This window comes from Sceloporus occidentalis, unplaced genomic scaffold (assembly GCF_023333645.1).
Source record: "Sceloporus occidentalis isolate IW3139 unplaced genomic scaffold, rSceOcc1.0.p SCAF_13, whole genome shotgun sequence".
NCBI lineage: Eukaryota > Metazoa > Chordata > Lepidosauria > Squamata > Phrynosomatidae > Sceloporus > Sceloporus occidentalis.
The window spans coordinates 3,882,394-3,903,054 of NW_028316993.1; the positions used below are offsets into that span (position 1 = coordinate 3,882,394).

The 20,661-nt window shown below is 41.2% G+C and overlaps 1 protein-coding gene across 2 annotated transcripts in view; it reads left to right on the forward strand.

Moving 5' to 3' along the window:
* ARHGAP35 (Rho GTPase activating protein 35) overlaps nt 1-20,661 on the forward strand; it is a 61,683-nt gene that overhangs the window by 11,921 nt on the left and 29,101 nt on the right. For both annotated transcript variants that reach the window (XM_089479388.1, XM_089479389.1), the window contains exon 2: nt 8,809-12,706. In XM_089479388.1, coding sequence (XP_089335514.1) covers nt 9,014-12,706 — 3,693 coding nt within the window. In that variant the 5' untranslated portion in view covers nt 8,809-9,013. The remainder of the gene's footprint in view (nt 1-8,808; nt 12,707-20,661) is intronic.

Sequence of the window (20,661 nt, forward strand, 5' to 3'; positions counted from 1 at the left end):
CCTCAAGAGAGATACCCTCTTGAGGTCCAGAGGGCTTGCTATGTCTGGGAAATATAAAGTGTAGCTCATGTAGCTGTCTTCCCTTTTGTGCCTCATTTATCTTTTTAAGTCAGTACTACCAAAGTTATGGAGCTTTGTTGCCTGAAGAACAAAGCAACGAGACGGTATCCCATCTGCTGGTCTAGGTGCCAAGCACAAAGGTGGCATAAATTGCCCATTGTTTCTTTTTAAAACAGTCTAGGAGAAAACAGTTCTTTCTCTCAATGGGAAAGGGGCGAAGGGCCCATTTGGCAGCACATCAATTTAAGAAGTCACTGAGTAGTTATGGAAAGTGCTCAGCGGCCCTGTTTCCAAAGGTTGGAATCCTTTACCTGGTAGCAGACAGTTCAATTGATTCAAACCACCTTTATATTTTCTATGGCAAGCAGGCATTGTTTTACTCCTAATCCCATATGGGAAGCTGAATATGAAAGGAGTCTCCAATACATTTTGTATGTGTGCAATATGGAGGCCTTTTGTTTCAAGACAAAAATGGGGGGAAATAACTGGGATCTTCATCCAATCCCTGGTACAACCTATTAACTGTATATAGCAATTAATTGCAGAAATATTAAACGAGAAACATGTTTTTTTCCCTTTCCATTGGAGTTCAGTTTTTATGGTGTGGGTATAAATTGGCACCCAACCCCACACCAAGCTAGACTCGAAGTTCCAGCACATGGATAGAACAATCCCACTTTAAAATTCAATTTGTGGTGTGACGTCTGTAGTTTGATTATATATCAAATTACAGAAGTCCTAGCAAATCATCAACTTGGTGAGTCTCCTTTTAAGTTTCATGGTGCATTTCATGTCTGCTAAGTTATGTTTAATAGGAGACTTCCTTATTTATATCTAAATAGAGAATCCTGTTATTTTTAAACTAAGCTAAGATGGATAGTTGGTCATAATGCATACTGTTTATAGAGAGAATCTTTCTATATTTCATTAAAAGTGTGTGAAGCATTTGGGGCACAGCATTACTTGCTAAATGGTATGACCCTAGTAAGAACAGAAGCCTTTTTTTATTCCTGTAAGGAATCCATGTGCTGGTTTTTGATCATCTTAACATTTCATATCCTCTTGTCATGTATATTAGCAGAGAAAGTTCCTTTTTGAATGGTGCTTGAAATTTTTTTCCTTGCTAAAGAAACAAGAGGAATCGCTGCCTATCATAGGAACTAACAATGGTATCGGCTCCTGTTTGATAAGCATAGACCTAAACGCTCAAAGCAAGGAGTGTTTGTACAGCAGTCTGTGCATCATGCATTCATAATCAGCATGTGCACATTAATCCTTTGCCTTGCATAGATTTTTTAATGCCTTACAGATGTTGTTGCTTGAGCGCTGATTCCTATGAATATATTCTGCGTTAAACACAAATGTTTGGATACATCCACCTATTGAAGGAAATGGGATTTGGGTAAGAACGAAAACCACATTTGGATATGAATGAAATATTTTGAAGCCTAAAGCACACTACACAAACACTTTAAAAATGACAGCAAACATCCAATCTTTCCTTTAATTTCTTTCACGGAAGTAGCAACTTCCCAGGTGGGGCCTAAATTATGCTGTAATAGATCTCAATGCATTCAGTGGGGCTTCTGAGAAGCATCCTTTTCCTGCTGCTGTTCCCGGTGTTAATTTAAAAAGCCGATTCCAAAATCACAGGAGCCTCTGGAGCATTATTTGATCTAGCGGCAGGACTCCATTACTTGATGGAGATAGCTGTAGAAGCGCTTGGGCACAGGCACAAAAACCTTTCTGCTTCCTCTTTGCTCATATCCAGAGTACTGTAAGGGAATTGCACAATCTTTCACTGAACTGGAAGAAGGGTTGTCTGCATTCCCCCTTCCCCCACTTTAGGGATGGGAAAGGGGCAAGCTACTAATGGCATGGATTTGTTAACTTAAGTTTTGCAATATGTTTATTTAACCATAGCATCCATTCTGTTTCAGGGGTTCTAGCCAGTGTTAGATATATTGGAGAATACATTGAGTACAGTTATGCTAAGTAAATCCAAGGAATTTTTCAAAAATCTGTCTCTTATAAAGGGCTTTTATATATGCAACTGTATGGTTTCTATCCACTGAGGAGACTCTTTGCTGTGATGCAGCCTTTGTTTTAGGGAAAGCTGGGTGTATTTTTCACTACTGTATTCAGGAACACAAAGTGGGAGTAATGCAGCAGTGTCCATACCTAGTTTCTCTCCTTGTACCAGTGAGTTTCCAAAGGAATCTGAGCCAAGGTGGCTCTCTTATTGGTGCACATGGCCTGAAAGCTCATGTAGACCTTGCATCTCGGAATGGCCCATCTGTTGCCAGAGATTAAATGTCTTAGATCCAGATGGTTAAAAGCTTAAATCAGCCTTTCCAAAGATACAAATGACCCATTTCAGAGATTTTCTGCACTTGAGCCACTGTGGCACAGTGAGAAAATTTACAACTCAGTGAAGGAATCCTTTCCCCATTGTCACACATCCAGTATATTCAGTGGACTGGAGCGGCACCTCTTGCGCTGCTGTGCTTCAGAGTCACTTGGCATTTGCATTGTTCAAATTGATATTCAGCAGCCTGCAATTCTGAACATTAAAACTGCATCCATCTGAAGGCTAGCATTAAATAGAAATAGCACAAGTGTTGTTCGCAGCAACCAATAGGCCTTAAATTAGGTTAATTTGTGGTATGTTTTAAACTGCTCAGCTGGGATGTGTTTAATTTTGCATAAGAATGGTATCCAGCAAACAGTGAAGATAATTTAACCTTGAGTTACTTGCAGCAGGGGACCGTTGCTCCTTTCCACCAATAAAACATGGTAATATAAGGTGGTATTTCTTGTAATTAAAGGAGGATTTAGTAGGGTTGACTTTAACACTTAAAAAAGTCATAGGGACTTACAAAAATTACAGGTACTGGGTGTTGTTTTAGGAAAGGTACAGTATTTGCCTTTTCTCCTTGCTTTTATTTTCTGAGATGATGCATGCTGCAACACACATGGCCCATCTGAACCAAATGGCACATGTTCTTCAAAATAGTTTTTGTCGATGTGCAAGTTTTAATCAAATGAGCTGGCGTAGCCAATGCTGATGAATGCTGGCATTTGTGGTTCTTCAACCATTTCTGGAGGACCATTCCCACCTCGGATCAAAGCAACCATGGTCAACTACGCTTTCTTTGACTGAGTGACAAACTGTGTAAACAGTGTATCTTAAAGGTATATCTTGCTTGTGATAGGAAGTTCTAAAGTCTATCACTTTAGTGGTATCTAAGGAAGGAGCAGAACTTTCTGTCACAAGCAAGATATATCCTTAAGATACACTGTTTACATAGTATGTCACTCAGTTAAACAAACCTTAGTTTGGAAGACTGATAAAATATATGGCACTCCACATTGATTTCCTAGGATGTACATGGTTTCGCATGCTACTGGGCACGGCATTTCGGAATCAATATCTTTCTCATAGTTTTCTCTAAGGCTGCTTGTTTGGTAGCATGAATGCTTTGGGCATTATGTCATGCATTAATTCAGTTCTTATAGCCTATTTTTCAGAGACATGCTCATTGCACAGTGACTTAGTGAAATAAGGGGATTGGACACAAGCACATAAATATACAAACCCAGACCTGTCGTTGTTTGCTGGATACTAGCAGAAATATATATAGCGTATCTTTTTTGGAGATGAATTTCTGCAGGCTTGGAATGAAGGGAGCAGCAAGAATGGCAGCATTTAAGCGGAGGAAAATATGTTGGTGGTTCAGAAGGGCAATAAGAAAAACAAGATAGAGTTCAGTTGGTTGTATGTTGAGATGCCTATGTTTATCACGTCATTTTCTTTTAGTTTTGGTTTTTAAAGTTTTCTTGGTATTAAACACATTGACTCAGTCTTCTGTGCTCATAATTTTACTCTTACAAATGCACAGCAAAGTCTAGGCAGAAGAATAGCATGTATTTGGATGTCCCAAAGCCACAGGGCTTCATTAAGCACAAGTAAATGTTTCACCAGATCCCCGTTAAGTATATTTGTGATGAAAGTTTTAGCGGTAGAGAAGTTCAGTGTCCAACAAGATTTATTTCTTTAAACGGGTGGGAATCATTTGGCCTTCAAGGTATTTGTGAACTCCAGCATTCCCCACCATTGGGTATGTTGGTTAGGGCTGATGGGATGAGCAGTCTTAACATCTGGAGGGCTGGATGATTCCAGCCTCGTCTTTAAAATAGTCTACATAATGATAGTGGTTTACCTGGAAGCTTTTCAGTTCAGAGGCCTTGCTTGCCCTTGTTTAGCTGTATCATCAGTTTGTTGCATGTGTCATCCTGCTGTTTTGTTCAGTTAAAAGTCTCCCATATCTTATTCTAGTGCTGGGCCAATCCCCTGCTGTCTGGCTTCTCAAGCACTTGTGTTTGTCACATTCCTCATTTGTTTGGGTAGCCTTCAGCTTTTTCCAGTATCAGCTGCTTCAGTCTTTTCCATGCTGGCTTTTAGCGCTTTATGTTATGGCTGGTGTGTTTTGGGCACTTCTTAGCTGTTCAACCAGCTAGCATTGGAGGTCCAGTATGGAGAATATTGCTCTTTGACTTTGCCTTGAGGGTTTGGTTGGACCTCCTGTTGAGGTGCTTCTCCTGGCTTCGCTTAGAGGAAAATCAGTTTTGGCCTATATGCCGGCTCTTTCTACTGTCTGTAGTATATTGGAGCACACATTATTCCCACCGTAACCCATAACATGTAGGCTTGGGGTCCCACTACAACCTTTGAATTGGGATTTGCAGAACTATCCCACAGACTATTACCATGCAAGATCATGGTTTTGTGTCTGCCGTTTGTGTAAGCACTTCCTTCCTGGTCAGTCTCTGAGACTGATGAAACATCTCCAAATGAATGTTACATGTACAGAGATTTTATCAATCACCTGGGGAAGAAAAAAAGAGTTAAAAGTGCATTACTTAATCACTTCCAGCAGCAAGGAGGTACTTTTGGGGGGCAGAAAAGAAGTGCAGTGGCATTTATCTATAGGAAAGGCTTCTGGGTATGTGCTATTAACTCTATCTCTGCAGAATGTGTCACTTATACAAGCCCCATTGATTGGGGTCTTGGCGGCGGTAGAAAACCTTTGAATTACAACTGTACTTAACTAAGGTAAATGCCCAGCTGGCCTTTGGTTCAGAGCTGTCTTAAATTTGCCCTGCGTGTCAGCTTCCTCTTTCCCACTTTTTTTGGTTTGGTTTTGGCTGATGTTCCAAATTCTTAATCTGGTGACTCAGCTGATTTTTTTTAAACTACCTCTTAGAAAAATTGAATGCTCTTAAGATCAAATGTTCCAGGTTTCTTTTTCTAAGTCAAGCGCACAATTGCATTTTCAAACTTACAGCAAACCTTTTGTCTTCTGTAATTCATTCCAACTGAAGAACTAGTTAAACTGCATTATTCAGCCATCAAAGCAAAGGATAATTTATATTGGCTGCAGATTCAAAGTCCACATTCTCTGACAACAGGTTTTTTTGTTTGTTTGTTTGTTTTGTAACTATGAAGGCCAGCAATGTCATCTGTGTGGCAGTCCTCCCCAACCCCATTTTAAAACGTGGGACCAGTTTTATTCTGAATTAAAAGAAAAGCTGAATGCTTAATGTATTGCAAAATTAACATAATTGTGAAATTTCCCAAGTGTTTCTTAATTTAAGATAACCTCTGCATTAGTACTTAAATCCTGGTTAATGCATCACAATAATATCTCTTAAGAACTGACTTAGGTCTTTTCCACACTTTAACAGTTGTGATCCTATTAGACTGAGCCTTGTCTATTTGCGGAAACATAATCTTCCTGATGAAAGGAAAAATCAGATACCATTGTCAACCTTAAACCAAAAAGCAAATATTACTTTCATTTGTTGTATTCTGTATTGGCAACACTGGTTTCGGAAAGTATGAAATATTTTGGAAAGACTGGAAGCAGAAAGGTTTATACTGTATCGGCATATAGGAGTAGTTCAGCAATTTCAGCTGCTCCATGCTGTTCATTGAGCACACTTGCTTTTCTTGCTGCTTTCACATTTTGCTGCTTTCACATTCTCTTTCTCACATTTCTTGGTACTGCTGCGGTAGTTGAACTGTCTGGTGTAGCCAGGTGACAAAGACATAAAGTGGACATATGACTAATGTTCGCACCTTATGGCAGTTAATTTGTAGTTAAGGAGACTTTTTACGGTTTGTTGGCATAACCCTTTGCCCAGTGAACAAGAATCACTCTCCTTCTGTAAACTGGATTATCTAGTCACCTTGTCTTACAGATTTGTTTCAGGGAATTTGAAAGTGGTCATGCCTCATCATCTTGCATGCATCCTCTGTCTCTTGAAATTATCTAAAGCAAAATAGGTGATCCCCAGATGTACTGATATTGTAGGTTTGAGTCATGTGAAAACTATTCTTCATGGAAGCATATTGCTCTTCAAGAATATTGCCAGCTAAACTTTTGAGTGGCAGCGATCTTCAGGTATTAAGCAATGCTAAGCCTAAATGGTCTATTATTTATACTAGTAAAGGGGAGAGTGTGTATGTGTATTTGTCTCTGCCATAGATAGCTGGAACTGGTAATGTATGCTAAGGTGACCCCAGGGATGGCCAGCACATGGTTATTTCATTACAGCTGCCCCACTCTATCCACACATTCTTTGTTCATGGATTCAAGTATCCATAGCTTGAAAATACTCCAAAAAGCAAACCTTGATTTTGCCATTATATAAGGAACACCATTTTACTTTGACATAGTATTTATTGGGACTTGAGCAGCCACAGATTTTGGTATTCACGGAGTCCTGGAACCAAACCCCAGCAGATAACAAGGGCCCACTGCATTTTAAAGAATGGATGGATTAATTTCAGTTCATTCAAATCTCTCTAGCTTGATGTACCATCCTGAGTCATTAGGTGAAAGATATGGTTAACCAGTGCAGAGGAGGCTTGAATCAGACTTGGCATATTCATTTCTCAAAAAGAATGGAGGGGGCAGAAGGGGAAAAAAGGAGGGAAGGAGAGCATGGAGTGAAGGGACAGAAGGGTCACCTGGGCAGGTGTGTAAGTGGAAGGAGAGCATCTTTTGGGGTAAAGAGGTAGAGAAACTACCAGAGTAGGTAGCTGAGTGAGAGCAGCAAGGTGGGAATGAAACTAAGGGGTTTTAATCCATGTAGAATGGGGTACATATGAACCAAAATGGTAACTGACCACATTTTAGTTCGTGAGAACCTCCAAAACCTAAATTCTAAGAACAGGCCACAGCATTCCAGTACAAAGGGTGTTAGATTTGGTTTGGGCTTAAATTCCCATTATATTTTGGATAGACTTTGGCCAAAAAAAATCAGCAGCATATGGGCACATCCACCTACAGCAGTTATTTTGAAGGAAAGCAAGATAAAAGGTTAAATCAGTGTGAATGTTAAAAAATACTGCTTGCATTTTATTCTGGGGGACTAAAGGCAGCTGAAAAAAAACCCTAGAAATGCCTTAGTGAAAGAAGACGTTGTTTCTTAGAATATGTATTTTATTCATATATACAGTGGTTTTTTTCTGAAAGTTGTGCTGGTGGCTGCTTAGGGTAAGAGCAAAGCAGTAGTGCAATCACTGGACTCTGTAGACAATAGTTAAAAAACCACAACTCTTCCTAATGTGAAAGTTTAACCCTAAAGATGGGTTAAGGATTTAAGGATGTGCTCTTTCTCTGTTTTAGTCTCTGGCCTTCTAGCAGCTTCCCAACATGTAAATGCCCATTAGATAAAGAATTTTTCATCTTTGTGCCAGGGAAAGCTGTGCTTGTTGATTTCTGCCCACTGAAGACATGGTTTTTTTGCCAGGAAAAAAAGACATTGTAGCTCAGCCCATGAAATAAAGTTGTTTAAAAATTGCCCATTCTGCTCTTCTCACTCAAGTCTTTCTGATCCTCACCCTATTCCATATTCCATTGATACTCCTTTCTCTGTCCCCATGAGCAGTGTTCCCTCCCTCCCCCACAGAACAGGGGAAAAGCCACAGCATTAGGGCTCATTTGCACAGCACAATGCTAATAGAGCTCTTCTTTATGCCAAATGCAGCCTCTATGATGATGCCCCTGTATTGAAACAGGGCTGCATTGTAGATGTTGTGGGCAGGGCTTTCTCGTCCCTTCCTCCCCATTATGAGAGAAACTTTTCTTGGAAGCCTCAGTACAAAGTAACTTCCTAAAGATGCATGCAAGGCTTTCCCCCCTTTCCAGCCTTACTGAAATGGTGAGAGCCCCCAAACAGCATTTAGAAGTGCTGCTTTGCTGAGTCTGTTAAAAGCAAGCATGTTCCCTTTTTCTTCCCAGTGCAAAGCAGGAAGATGAGCAGCTCTGCTTGCTTTGGGCAGTATCTTGCCTATGAGATAAAACTGCTGCCTTCATACTGGTCTGGCAAAGGAGCACAGTCTGCTTGTTTGCTACCCAAAATGGTGGTCTCTTTCATTTTCTGGAGTGTATGAAGAGATGGAGATTGTCCCTCAAATGCTGTTTTTTTAGAGCACATCTATCTTTTCCCCTAAAAGCAACTCAGAGGCTTTTCTTGCTTGCTTCCTGTATGGAGATCTGTGGGAAGTTTTCAGGACACAACTTTGAATTCACTTTGCTTTTGAATCTGTTATAGAAATGGGTTTAAAGCCTAACGTATCTCTTTGTCATGTGGATGCATGTTTGCATGAAAGATCTCTTGCACTTGTGCTGTAACTTGAGTCATTCTAAAACTATTCATTTCCCCCCTTTTTCCTAGGGAGAAATGCTGCCTATCCAGTTGTGAAGTTCAATGACAACTGAGCCACTGGTAGTACACACAGCATGGGAACAGCCATCTCCACTGCCTTGGCCATCATCCACATGGATTGCTAGTACAAACCCATCCGTTATTGAGATTGCATGGAAATACAGCTGATATTAATACTCTCAAAAGCAGCCAAGGCTAACAGGATGTTTGGACGATGATGATGGCAAGGAAGCAAGATGTCCGCATTCCCACCTACAACATCAGTGTGGTTGGATTGTCTGGGACAGAGAAAGAGAAAGGGCAGTGTGGCATTGGGAAATCTTGCCTGTGCAATCGGTTTGTACGGCCCAGGGCAGATGACTTCCATTTGGACCACACTTCAGTTCTCAGTACCAGTGACTTTGGAGGAAGAGTGGTCAACAATGATCACTTCTTGTACTGGGGGGATGTGGCACGTTCTCTGGAGGACTGTGTGGAATGTAAAATGCATGTTGTGGAACAGACTGAATTTATTGATGACCAGACTTTTCAGCCTCACCGCAGCACAGCCCTGCAGCCCTATATCAAAAGGGCAGCTGCAACCAAACTTGCATCGGCTGAAAAGCTCATGTACTTTTGCACTGATCAGCTTGGGCTGGAGCAAGACTTCGAACAGAAGCAGATGCCGGATGGGAAGCTGTTGATCGATGGTTTTCTTCTCTGCATTGATGTCAGCCGGGGTATGAACAGGAACTTTGATGATCAGCTCAAGTTTGTTTCAAACCTATACAATCAACTCACAAAAACGAAAAAGCCCACTGTGGTAGTTCTAACAAAGTGTGACGAAGGGGTAGAGCGGTACATTAGAGATGCACACACTTTTGCCTTAAGCAAAAAGAATCTGCAGGTGGTAGAGACGTCTGCCAGATCCAATGTGAACGTTGACTTGGCTTTCAGCACTTTAGTGCAGTTGATAGACAAAAGCAGGGGGAAGACTAAAATTATCCCTTACTTTGAGGCTTTGAAGCAGCAAAGCCAACAGATTGCTGCTGCAAAAGATAAGTATGAGTGGCTGGTGAGCCGTATTGTTAAAAACCACAATGAGACTTGGTTAAATGTCTCACGGAAGATGCAGTCCTCTCCAGAGTACCAGGATTATGTCTATCTGGAAGGGACACCAAAAGCCAAGAAGCTCTTCTTGCAACATATTCATCGCCTTAAACAAGAACATATAGAGCGCCGGAGAAAAATGTATCTTGCTGCTTTGCCTCTTGCTTTTGAAGCCCTTATTCCAGACTTGGATGATATAAACCATTTGAGCTGCATAAAAGTGGAGAAGCTGTTGGAGTCTAAGCCAGACTTCTTAAAGTGGTTTGTTGTTCTTGAGGAGACTCCCTGGGATGCTACCAACCACATAGACAACATGGAGAATGAACGCATTCCATTTGACCTGATGGAGACCTTGCCTGCACAGCAGCTCTATGAGGCCCATCTAGAGAAGCTGAGGAATGAGAGGAAAAGGGCAGAAATGAGAAGGGCTTTCAAAGAGAATTTGGAGACGTCCCCTTTCATAACGCCAGGAAAACCTTGGGAAGAGGCTCGTAGTTTCATTATGAATGAAGATTTTTATATGTGGCTTGAAGAGTCTGTGTACATGGATATTTACAGTAGACATCAAAAGCAGATTATAGAGAAGGCCAAGGAAGAGTTTCAGGAGCTGCTTCTAGAATACTCAGAACTGTTCTATGAGCTGGAGCTTGATGCCAAACCCAGCAAAGAGAAAATGGGTGTCATCCAGGATGTGTTGGGTGAAGAACAAAGATTTAAAGCACTACAAAAGCTACAAGCTGAACGAGATGCCCTGATCTTGAAACACATTCATTTTGTGTATCACCCTACAAAGGAAACCTGCCCCAGCTGTCCAGCTTGCATAGATGCTAAAATTGAGCACTTGATAAGTTCCAGGTTTATAAGGCCTTCTGATCGCAATCAGAAAAACTTACTTTCTGATTCCAATATAGATAGAATCAACCTAGTAATTCTTGGTAAAGATGGACTCGCACGTGAGTTAGCAAATGAGATTCGAGCTCTTTGCACAAATGATGACAAGTATGTGATAGATGGGAAAATGTATGAGCTCTCCTTGAGACCGATAGAAGGTAATGTCAGGCTTCCTGTGAATTCTTTCCAGACGCCAACATTTCAGCCCCATGGTTGCCTCTGTCTCTATAACTCCAAGGAATCTCTGTCTTATGTAGTTGAAAGTATTGAAAAGAGTAGAGAGTCGACTCTTGGTCGAAGGGACAACCACTTAGTTCATCTTCCTCTGACTCTCATTCTGGTGAACAAGAGAGGCGATACCAGTGGAGAAACATTGCACAGCTTAATACAGCAAGGACAGCAGATTGCCAGTAAGCTTCAGTGTGTCTTCCTCGACCCTGCTTCTGCTGGCATTGGCTATGGGCGTAATATTAATGAAAAGCAAATCAGTCAAGTTCTGAAAGGCTTGCTAGACTCAAAGCGCAACTTAAATCTTATGAGCTCAACAGCAAGCATTAAAGATCTGGCCGACATTGATCTTCGGATAGTCATGTGTTTGTTGTGCGGAGATCCTTTCAATGCAGATGATATACTCCTCCCTATTCTTCAGTCCCAAACCTGTAGGCCTTCCCATTGTGGAAGCAGTAATTCTGTGTTACTTGAATATCCCATAGGACCACACAAGAGACGTATAGAACTCTTCTTGCTTTCATACCATTCCTCATTTAGCATTAGGAAAAGCTGGTTAGTCCATGGCTACGTTTTGTTTTATTCGGCTAAACGTAAAGCATCTCTGGCTATGTTACGTGCCTTTCTTTCTGAAGTGCAGGATATTATCCCTGTTCAAATAGTGGCACTCACAGAGGGCTCGATAGATGTTCTAGACAATGATTTAAGTAGAGAACAGTTAACTGAAGGAGAAGAAATTGCCCAGGATATAGAAGGAAAGTTTACCACTATCCCTTGTAGTCAGCCTCAACATAAACTAGAAATTTTCCACCTGTTTTTCAAAGATGTTGTGGAGAGAAAAAACATAATTGAAGCCACCCACATGTATGATAATGCTGCTGAAGCCTGCAGCACAACAGAAGAAGTGTTTAATTCCCCCCGGGCCGGCTCACCTCTCTGCAATTCAAACCTTCAGGATTCAGAAGAAGATATTGAGCCTCCAACCTACAGCCCTTTCAGAGAGGACACATCGCTGCCCAGTTTGTCCAAAGATCTTTCTAAACTTTCCATGGAATTGGAGGGGAATGATGGTCTGTCTGTCTTTTCTGTTATGAGCACTTTTGAAAGCAAACTGAACAACAAAGTACCTCCACCAGTGAAACCAAAGCCCCCTGTCCATTTTGATATTACAAAGGGGGATCTTTCTTACTTGGAGCAAGGGCATAGGGATGGCCAGAGGAAGTCTGTGTCTTCTAGTAGTTGGCCTCCTACAGATGGCTTTGACCCTTCAGACTACGCAGAGCCCATGGATGCAGTAGTAAAACCAAGGAACGAGGAGGAAAACATCTACTCAGTGCCACACGACAGCACCCAAGGCAAAATCATCACCATTCGAAACATCAACAAAACCCAATCCAATGGAAGCGGTAATGGGTCAGACAGTGAAATGGACACGAGCTCCTTAGAACGTGGCCGCAAGGTGTCTATCATTAGTAAACCAGTGTTGTACCGGACAAGATGCGCAAGGCTTGGGAGATTTGCCAGTTTCAGGACCAGTTTCAGTGTGGGCAGTGATGATGAATTGGGGCCCATTAGGAAGAAAGAGGAAGACCAGACATCGCAAGGTTATAAGGGAGATAATGCTGTAATTCCGTATGAGACTACTGATGAAGACCCCAGGAAAAGGAACATCCTGCGTAGCTTGAGGAGAACGACTAAGGTAAAATCATGGTTTTTGGAAAGGGGGGGTTAATTTCTATTATTTGGCAGCTTTTTATCTCAAATTTTAGCTAATACTTATTTGGAAACTATGAGTGACAGAGTAGCAGGGAAAAGGAATTGGTTTCAAGTAAGGAAACTCCCCATATTCCAAGAACATTTGCAGTTTTTGAATCTCCAATAAATCCACCATAAATAGGAAATAGATGTGATTCTGGTACAGTGGAGAGCTGCTGTTTTAGGCAAGTCTTAGAGATGTTGCTTCACATCTGTGAGATATAAACAGTTCTCGTCCTTTTATGTACCTTAGATAATCACAACTCCCAGCAGATTATCCCCAAGTGAGCACAACATATTAACCCTATTCCTGCTTCCATATTTTGAGGTGACTCTTGCTGATTTCCTCCTCTGATTGAGATTTGAGGTGTCTGTTTAGTCATTATGGGAAATAGATTTTAATGGAAGATTCTAAACTATATCTCCTGTTAAGTATCCTGTCAAATCTAGCTTCTGAAAACAAATTAGGAACAAGAAATAGCTGGTTCCCTTAAGGAGTGGTGAATTTTGACAGACAGTTGTCTGACACACACTGTGTGAACCTTGTGTTTAAACTCACCGTTTGGAAGCTTAATTATTCTGAGAGGGAATGACTTCTAAAATGCGCTGAGAAGCCATTCAAACTTCAGTTATATGTAGAAAGAGACCTATTTTTTCCTATGAGTTTTTAATAGATCTCGAACTTAGCTCTCAACTGAGTTATTTTCTTAACCTGGGCTTTTGTAAAGGGCTTTTTCCATTGCCGCACAAAAGGCTACTGAACAGAAAAGTAGGTTCGTTTCTTTCATGCAAAGACTTTTGTCTCTTTAAACAATGTCGTGACTGCTTTGCAAAACAGTGGTGATTTCATACTTGCAGCAGCTGTCCTCTTGCCAGCAGGGTATACTTCTCTTCATTGGCATTAGAGCCCTGTTCCTGGAAGAGGGGAAAAACAACAACAACAAAGGCAGACTGGACTGGCAAAACTCTTTTTGAGGAAGCTTTGAATAATAGCGTAGATTTTTCAGAAGTAGAAAAAGAAAGATCTGTTATTTCAAAATTCTGCTATGGCTTTGCAGTGGAAGCTGACAGTAGAAAAAGTAGCATGCCTATTTTTAGAAAACCTTACTCAGTCCTGATTCTCACAATGCTTTCTTGGATCACCAGCGGGAAAACATCTCTTGATGAGAAAGGATGTGAATATCATTAACTCTTCCTTTCCATTATAGTGAAACCTGTATATGCCACTTCTGTATCTTGGCACCTGTTTTAACTGCCATTGAAGGGAAGATGGTAGACTTAATTTTTTCAGGAAGGAAAAGTTAGCCATCTAAGCTTTTTAGTATTTTCCAGAAGCAGAGAAGCTGTTTGTAGGAATGCCAGCCCACCATCAGAAAAAGAACACAAAGTCTGATTGGAGTGCTTTTACAGCAGGGGAAATCCTTAAGGGGCTTGGAAGCAAGGATGGTGCTAACCTGCTACATAATCGACAGAGCAAGTTAACTGCCAGATAAAATTATTAAAGCTTAAAGCTGATGCAAGAACAATTAAGTGAGTTGAAAGGTCTCTTGGAAGTGCTGGGAGTGCATCTCAAATACGTCCTTGTTCGAGGGTGGAAAAGACAATTTAGGCAAAGAGTTGTACTGTAAAAGAATCAAAAACAACTGACTGACACTGACACTGGCATCCTATTACTCAAAATAACACATCCATTAAACAAGGATACTTAATCGTATTAATAGTCTTTGGAGCGCTTAACTTTCTTTGGGAGTCCTCAGAGGGAAAGCCATTGACTGTACCCTTTTCTGTCTCCCTGCTCAGAAGCAGGCTTCTAGTTTCAGCAGCAGTATCTGCCCAGTAGCAGCACAAATGCTCTCCTGCTGCCCAAGTGTCTTGTAGCATCACCAGCAATGTCCATGCATGATACAGGTCCACCAACTGACAGGTTTAATGTTAAAGCAGAGAATCAAAGTGGGCAGACATACTTTTTAAAAGAACAGTCTGCCTCAGTGTAAGTGAACCATGGCCTGTATTGAAATGTGTTCGGATTGTTCTAGCATTGCCCTCCTTACAAATTCTGTACCTTACTTGGTGCTTTACGCGGTGTGAAACTGGAATACTTTTGTAGTGCAGATGCAGCCAAAGAGTAGATTTCAGTGCTCTTTTTTTCCTTTTTTGCAAAAAGCGTAACCATCACAGATGCAGTAGATTTTGTTGAGAATTTTTGTCCCACTAGTTTTATCTCTTAAAACAAAAATGTACAGGGCACTTGGGACATGGTTTGCACCTTTCCATGTCTTAATATTCCTGCCATGACTCTTCACACCTAAAATGTCCCATCTGTCTGGATGAATGTGAAAAGCTTATGGCAGGGGAGTACAACACGTCTATTACAATGGATTGAGATTTACATGATCACCACATTCAAGGGACCAACGTGGCAGTCAAGAGGATGGGTTCATCTCAGAATAGCACATTTGACCTCTTGCTGTCACCTTACGTTTTGTGCCTATTTCATGGCAAAGCAGTCTTAGAGCATACTTTTTTTCCTTTTACATGCATGCATATCTTCCCCCCATTATACTATATTATAATCCTGTTTGAATATATGACAGGATCTGTTCAGAATATATGCATAAACTCTCCATTACCTGAAACTTTGTAAGGCTTAATCTCAGGTGCCTTTTACATTGGATTCTGTCACGTTGATTCCTGCCCTGCCTGAGGCAATAAATCTCTTCTGTTTTTTATCTGCATTCCTAGACTGAAAGTTCAATAGCTGATTCAGCATATAGTTTGAGCCAGTTGTACATGGAAACAGTGACTTAATTTGCTTGGTTGTTCTCATTTAAATACAATGGGGAAATCCCAGCAGTCCTTTTTAATCATGGACAATTAAACTACGCAGCCTAGTAGGTTACCTTGACTCCACCTATGGATGATAGTTAAAAACGTTAGCAAACTTTGCCTTTCCAAAATTGAGTAATTGGTTTTGCTCTGAATCATTGTGACGAGTCTGTGGACACACATTGGCATTGGCACTCATTGATCCTAACATTGATCCACTCATTAAAAGCCAAGGAATGAACTGGCTGTGAGCATACTGTTTGTATGCTAAGCAAAGAATAGAGGGACCCAGTTGGATCCAGCCATGTTTAGCTTTTTGATCACCAAACACAGAATGTATAGAAAACCTAGTAGAGTGCTTCCTTAAAGAAACATAAGATACCTGTGTGGAGATACTGAAAACCCAGAACCTTGCCAACCATCAATCTCACTCACTTGCGGAAGGAAATATAGCAAGATGTCTACAATGTAAAATGACATCTGTTTGCCACCGCCTTGTATATCTGGCCCCTGCCAACATCCCTAGGGTATACAGAGTTAAGAATTCATCTTCGTTCAAATAGAAATGCAACTAGGATTCATTAGAAATGCACATGTTATTCTAATAAAATTGCTTTTTCATCTCTGTCTGGTCAGTATAGGTGACAAGAAATTCTATCCAGGGAGATGTGCAAGCTGGGGGAAGAGGGACGGATTGCTCCACTCAAGTTTGATTACCTTATCTTCTTAACTATACGTTGACCTCATGTATAAGTTGAGGGCAGGTTTGGGGGCCAAAATTAAGGGTTTTGATATGACCTGTGGATAGGTTGAGGGTAAAACTTGGGGACAAGTAACAAAGGATCTAAAGTATGAAGCAAAGGAAATGATGCCAAAGAATTTACAAAATTCCAGCAGAGATTATACTTAATTCAGAGATAAAGGTTCATTGGAAAGCCAGTAATCACTAAGCATTTATTCTGAATTGTTTTCACATTACTTTTCAGTTCATCAAAATGTGGAAGCCCTTGCATTTATGTCTAGATTCCCCCTTGTTCAAATCCACTCTGTCTCCCCCAAATTATTTATTCACTGACTGACTGTCTGTGTCTTTGTACTTGGAGAGAGGCAAAGCCCTAAGAGGCTGAAGGAGGAGGGAGTGTGTGCATGCCCTTCATGTACACTTCTTGCACAATAGGCTTAATCAGGTTATCTCCCATCTCATCAAACTGCAGTTAATATATATTCCTAGAATATAATTAGAAGTTGTATAACTAGTATTCATGCTAATATCTTTTATTTAGGCTCTTTTTTAACTGATCGTTTTAAAGAAATTTTAAAATGTTATAAACGTTTAGAAATCCAAGTTTAGAAGTCCATTTTTAAAAAGTCACTAATTTTAGTCAAACCTGCTTCATCCCTCATTCACCAGTCGGCTTGATTTCAGTGCAGGTTGCATGGGGAAAAAACCCTTCCTTGGCAGCCCACACAAATGATAAGTGGGTTGGCAGAGCTGAGAGAGAGCAATCCATTCCTTCTTCGTCAGAATGATTTGTTTCCAGGTCAAAAATCATGTGAGTTAGTAGACAAAGGGCATAGTAATCCATCTCTTATGTACCACTCCAGTAGGTAGCAAACTCCCCCCCCCCCCCCCCCCCGGCCACCTATTAGTTGTGTCTTATCTGGCTTGTATATTTTTGTTCAGGCTGTCCAGTTTTGAGAGATGCGAGGATTTGTGAAATGGCAGGAAGCCTGGATTTGTACCAGGCACTATGCTTGGACTCCCACCATTTCACAGATCATGGACAGCCTCATGTCTCTCACCAGCCCTGAAAATACAGTTCAGGTACGTACTTGTTACCTGGATTCCAAAATCTGAAAAAATCCCCAATGCTTCTTGTTTCACGCATTTCAGATAAGGAGTACCCAACATGTATTAGGGAAACTGTGTTCACACAAACATGCGAAATACATTTTCTGTGGAGCTGCTCACCCCTATTGTAGTTCACATAGAAAGAGAAAATAGAGGCCACTTTACACTTTAGTTTTTACCTCTCTTTACCTACATGTAATGACTAAAACTCAGACAAAATAGGACAACAGGATGAGCAGAGTAATGGGATGGTATACTCTGGTACAGTCGGATCTCCGTATCTGCAGGGTTCAGTTCCAGACCCTTTTGCAGATAGCAAAAAACACAGGACCTCAAGTCCCATTATTGTCAATGAACGCACAACTTGCACACAGCCACTCACAATAATGGGTTGGGGCCATCCACAGATACCCCAGTCCACAGATGGCTAGCCTGCTGATACCAAGGGCCAGTTGCAACTGTCCATTACATTAGCAGTTTTATTTTCTTGAGCTTGCATAGGAAAAGGTTGTGGCAGTGCCAGATCTGTGCCACTTGTCTCCTGAATGTCTGACTTTCAGGAGACGTCCATAGAGCCTAGGCAGTAGAGTCATGAGTTGGTTTGGACAGTCGGCTGTGCCGTGGGAAGGTGATTGTCCTAGCCAGCATCCCCATACTGCCTAATCTCCATGAGCTAACCCTGGATGCCAGTCATTCAAGAAACAAGCAGTGGAGAGCAGCTCTTTCCTTCCCACCATTACTGTTTTCCTCTTTCCTTGCTGCCACCTTGTTCTTCACTGTTTTATTGGCATAGCTTTGCTACTGATGTAGCCCATAGGATCCTAGGCCATGTGAACAGTCTCTGAAATATCTAAATAGGGTTAATTATGTCTTGCAAATGATTTGTTAGATCTTGATATAATTGCTTCATTAATAAGCAATATACACACTTAGGAAGACAGCTGGAAAATTATTTGGGGAGCAGCAATTATTTATTTTAGTTAAATGTTACTCGCTGAGGAATTTCAGATGCCCACAGAAGTTGTGATTTGTATCAGATTTTAGGCAATACACTTGGGATGGTTGTTGTTGTTACTTACTATCTTGTTTTTCAGTGACATCAGCTTTTGCTTTGAGAATCCTTTGGGCACCTGCATTAAGTAGGTCCTTCATAGCATGTTGAATATGCTCTGCAGTCTTTGTACCCATTATCCCCAGCCATTTTAAAGGCTGGGATGAGGTTCAGACGCCTGCTGCTTTTATAGGAACCAAGCATGCAAAAGGAAGCGGGAGGCCTGCCTGCTCCTTATATTCTTCCTGATCAACTGCATGAGTATACGAAGAGAATTCTGTCAGAATTGTCTCAGATCTGATGGCCATGGACAGTTCTTAAAATAGTAATGTTTAATAGTGGTAGTGATGGGTGACCTTGGTCCTGCCCTATGCGACTGCCTCCCTAGATCTGAAATGTGTGCCTGTCTATGTTCCTTAAGCTAAGAACTAGCTAAGAGTTAGCAAGGCTAAATGGAGGTAGATAGTGGAATAGTGTTGTGTTCTCCTTGCTGAGGGCCTGCTGCTGCTGTGTAGCATTTTAATGGCTCCCTAATGACAGACACTTGCCTGGCTGAAGGCAGCAGGCTTGAACCACTAGACATCTGGCAAACACTACAGCAATGGCATTTCCAGCAGGAACCCGTGCTGTTAACCCTTTTGATGACTGAAGCATAGGATCCTTGTGACGAACATAAGAAACTATTTTATATCAGGCTGTTTGGCCAGCTGTATTGTCTTTTCAACTGAACATCTTTTTTTAAACATGCTTGACAAATTCTAATGGGGGATGCTTGGAACTGATCCTCAGACTTGATCTAACCCTAACCAGCTCCTTTACTGCTTATCTGTGAGTCGCTCCTGTAACAACATTGCAGTGATGTGTGCTGGATGGGACCTTAAGGCAGAAATGTATGGATGAAGACACTGGAGTAGGAAGGCATACTTTCTGGCTAGTTATTGTTTTTTGCCCCCAAGTTGCCTTGCTTTTCTGACAAGACTGAGACTGGAGGAAGTCACAACTACATCTGGCCCTTCCAGTGTGGTGGAAGGGTTTGCGTGTTGGACTAGGACATTGGGCGTCCAGGGTTTGAATCCTAGCTCAGCCATGGAAAACTCACCAGGTGACCTTGTGCAAGTCACACTCTCTCATCCCCAGAAGATGGCAATGGTAAACCCCTCTGAAGAAACATGCCAAGAAAACCCTATGATAGGTTTGCCTTAAGGTTGCCGTAACTCAGAAATGACTTGAAGGTACACAACAGCAACAGCAGTCACTGGCTGAGTGAGGCATTCTAGCTTTTCATTCTTACATAGATGTGTTCTGCCATAGGAGTATTCTGGTGAAGAAAATAAGGCTGGAAGCGTCTTGTGGGTCACAATTCTGTTGCACTCCGTCCCCAGCCTTGAACTAATAGATGGAGAAAGCATTTCAGAAGCAGGGGACAATTGATAGCTTCAAGATTTTGTCGTTCTTCCTCCTGCTGTGCTATACATCATTAAAATGATGTTCCATGTGAGAACCTTTCACTGATTGAAGACACTACAATTAGGCTTTTCCTATCTCATCTCAGTGCTAGATCTTTTTATCTTTCTTTTTGTGTTTTTTACTGCTGAGATGCTGATTGCAGATTGCTGATGCTTTTAAAAGGCTGGATTCCTTTTGTTGTTCCTTTCAGCCATGATCAAATATATGATACTGTTTATAATGCCTGTTGGATTTGTTTGTTGGTAGCAGAATTTGTGTGTGTGCATGCATGCACATGTGTACCACTACAGGCATCTTCTTCTTGCATCTGATCTCGTAACCTAATCTGCCATTAGTTTAACATTGCAATAAGGTTTTCCAAGCAAAAACAACACGACACAGACACACAAAAACCCTATGTGTCACTTTATCTCTGCTTGTCAAGGAGCTAAATGTATGCTTTTGTTCAGCCAAGTCAATTATAGTAATATTTTTTGTAATGTTAAACTAGTTGCTGATTTTCTTTTCTTTTCTGCAGCTGCAATCTAGATAGAAATGCAAGCGACTTTATATTAACCCGGGTTGACAAAGTGCACTTAGGCTGATGAATGGTTTACCTGTTAGGAAGTGATAGGGTTTAGGTGCTAATGTAGGACTTGGTTACCTGGTTTCTTTTGGTAGGAAAACTGTTTTCTTTGGTTGTCATACATGGCCATACGCTTTC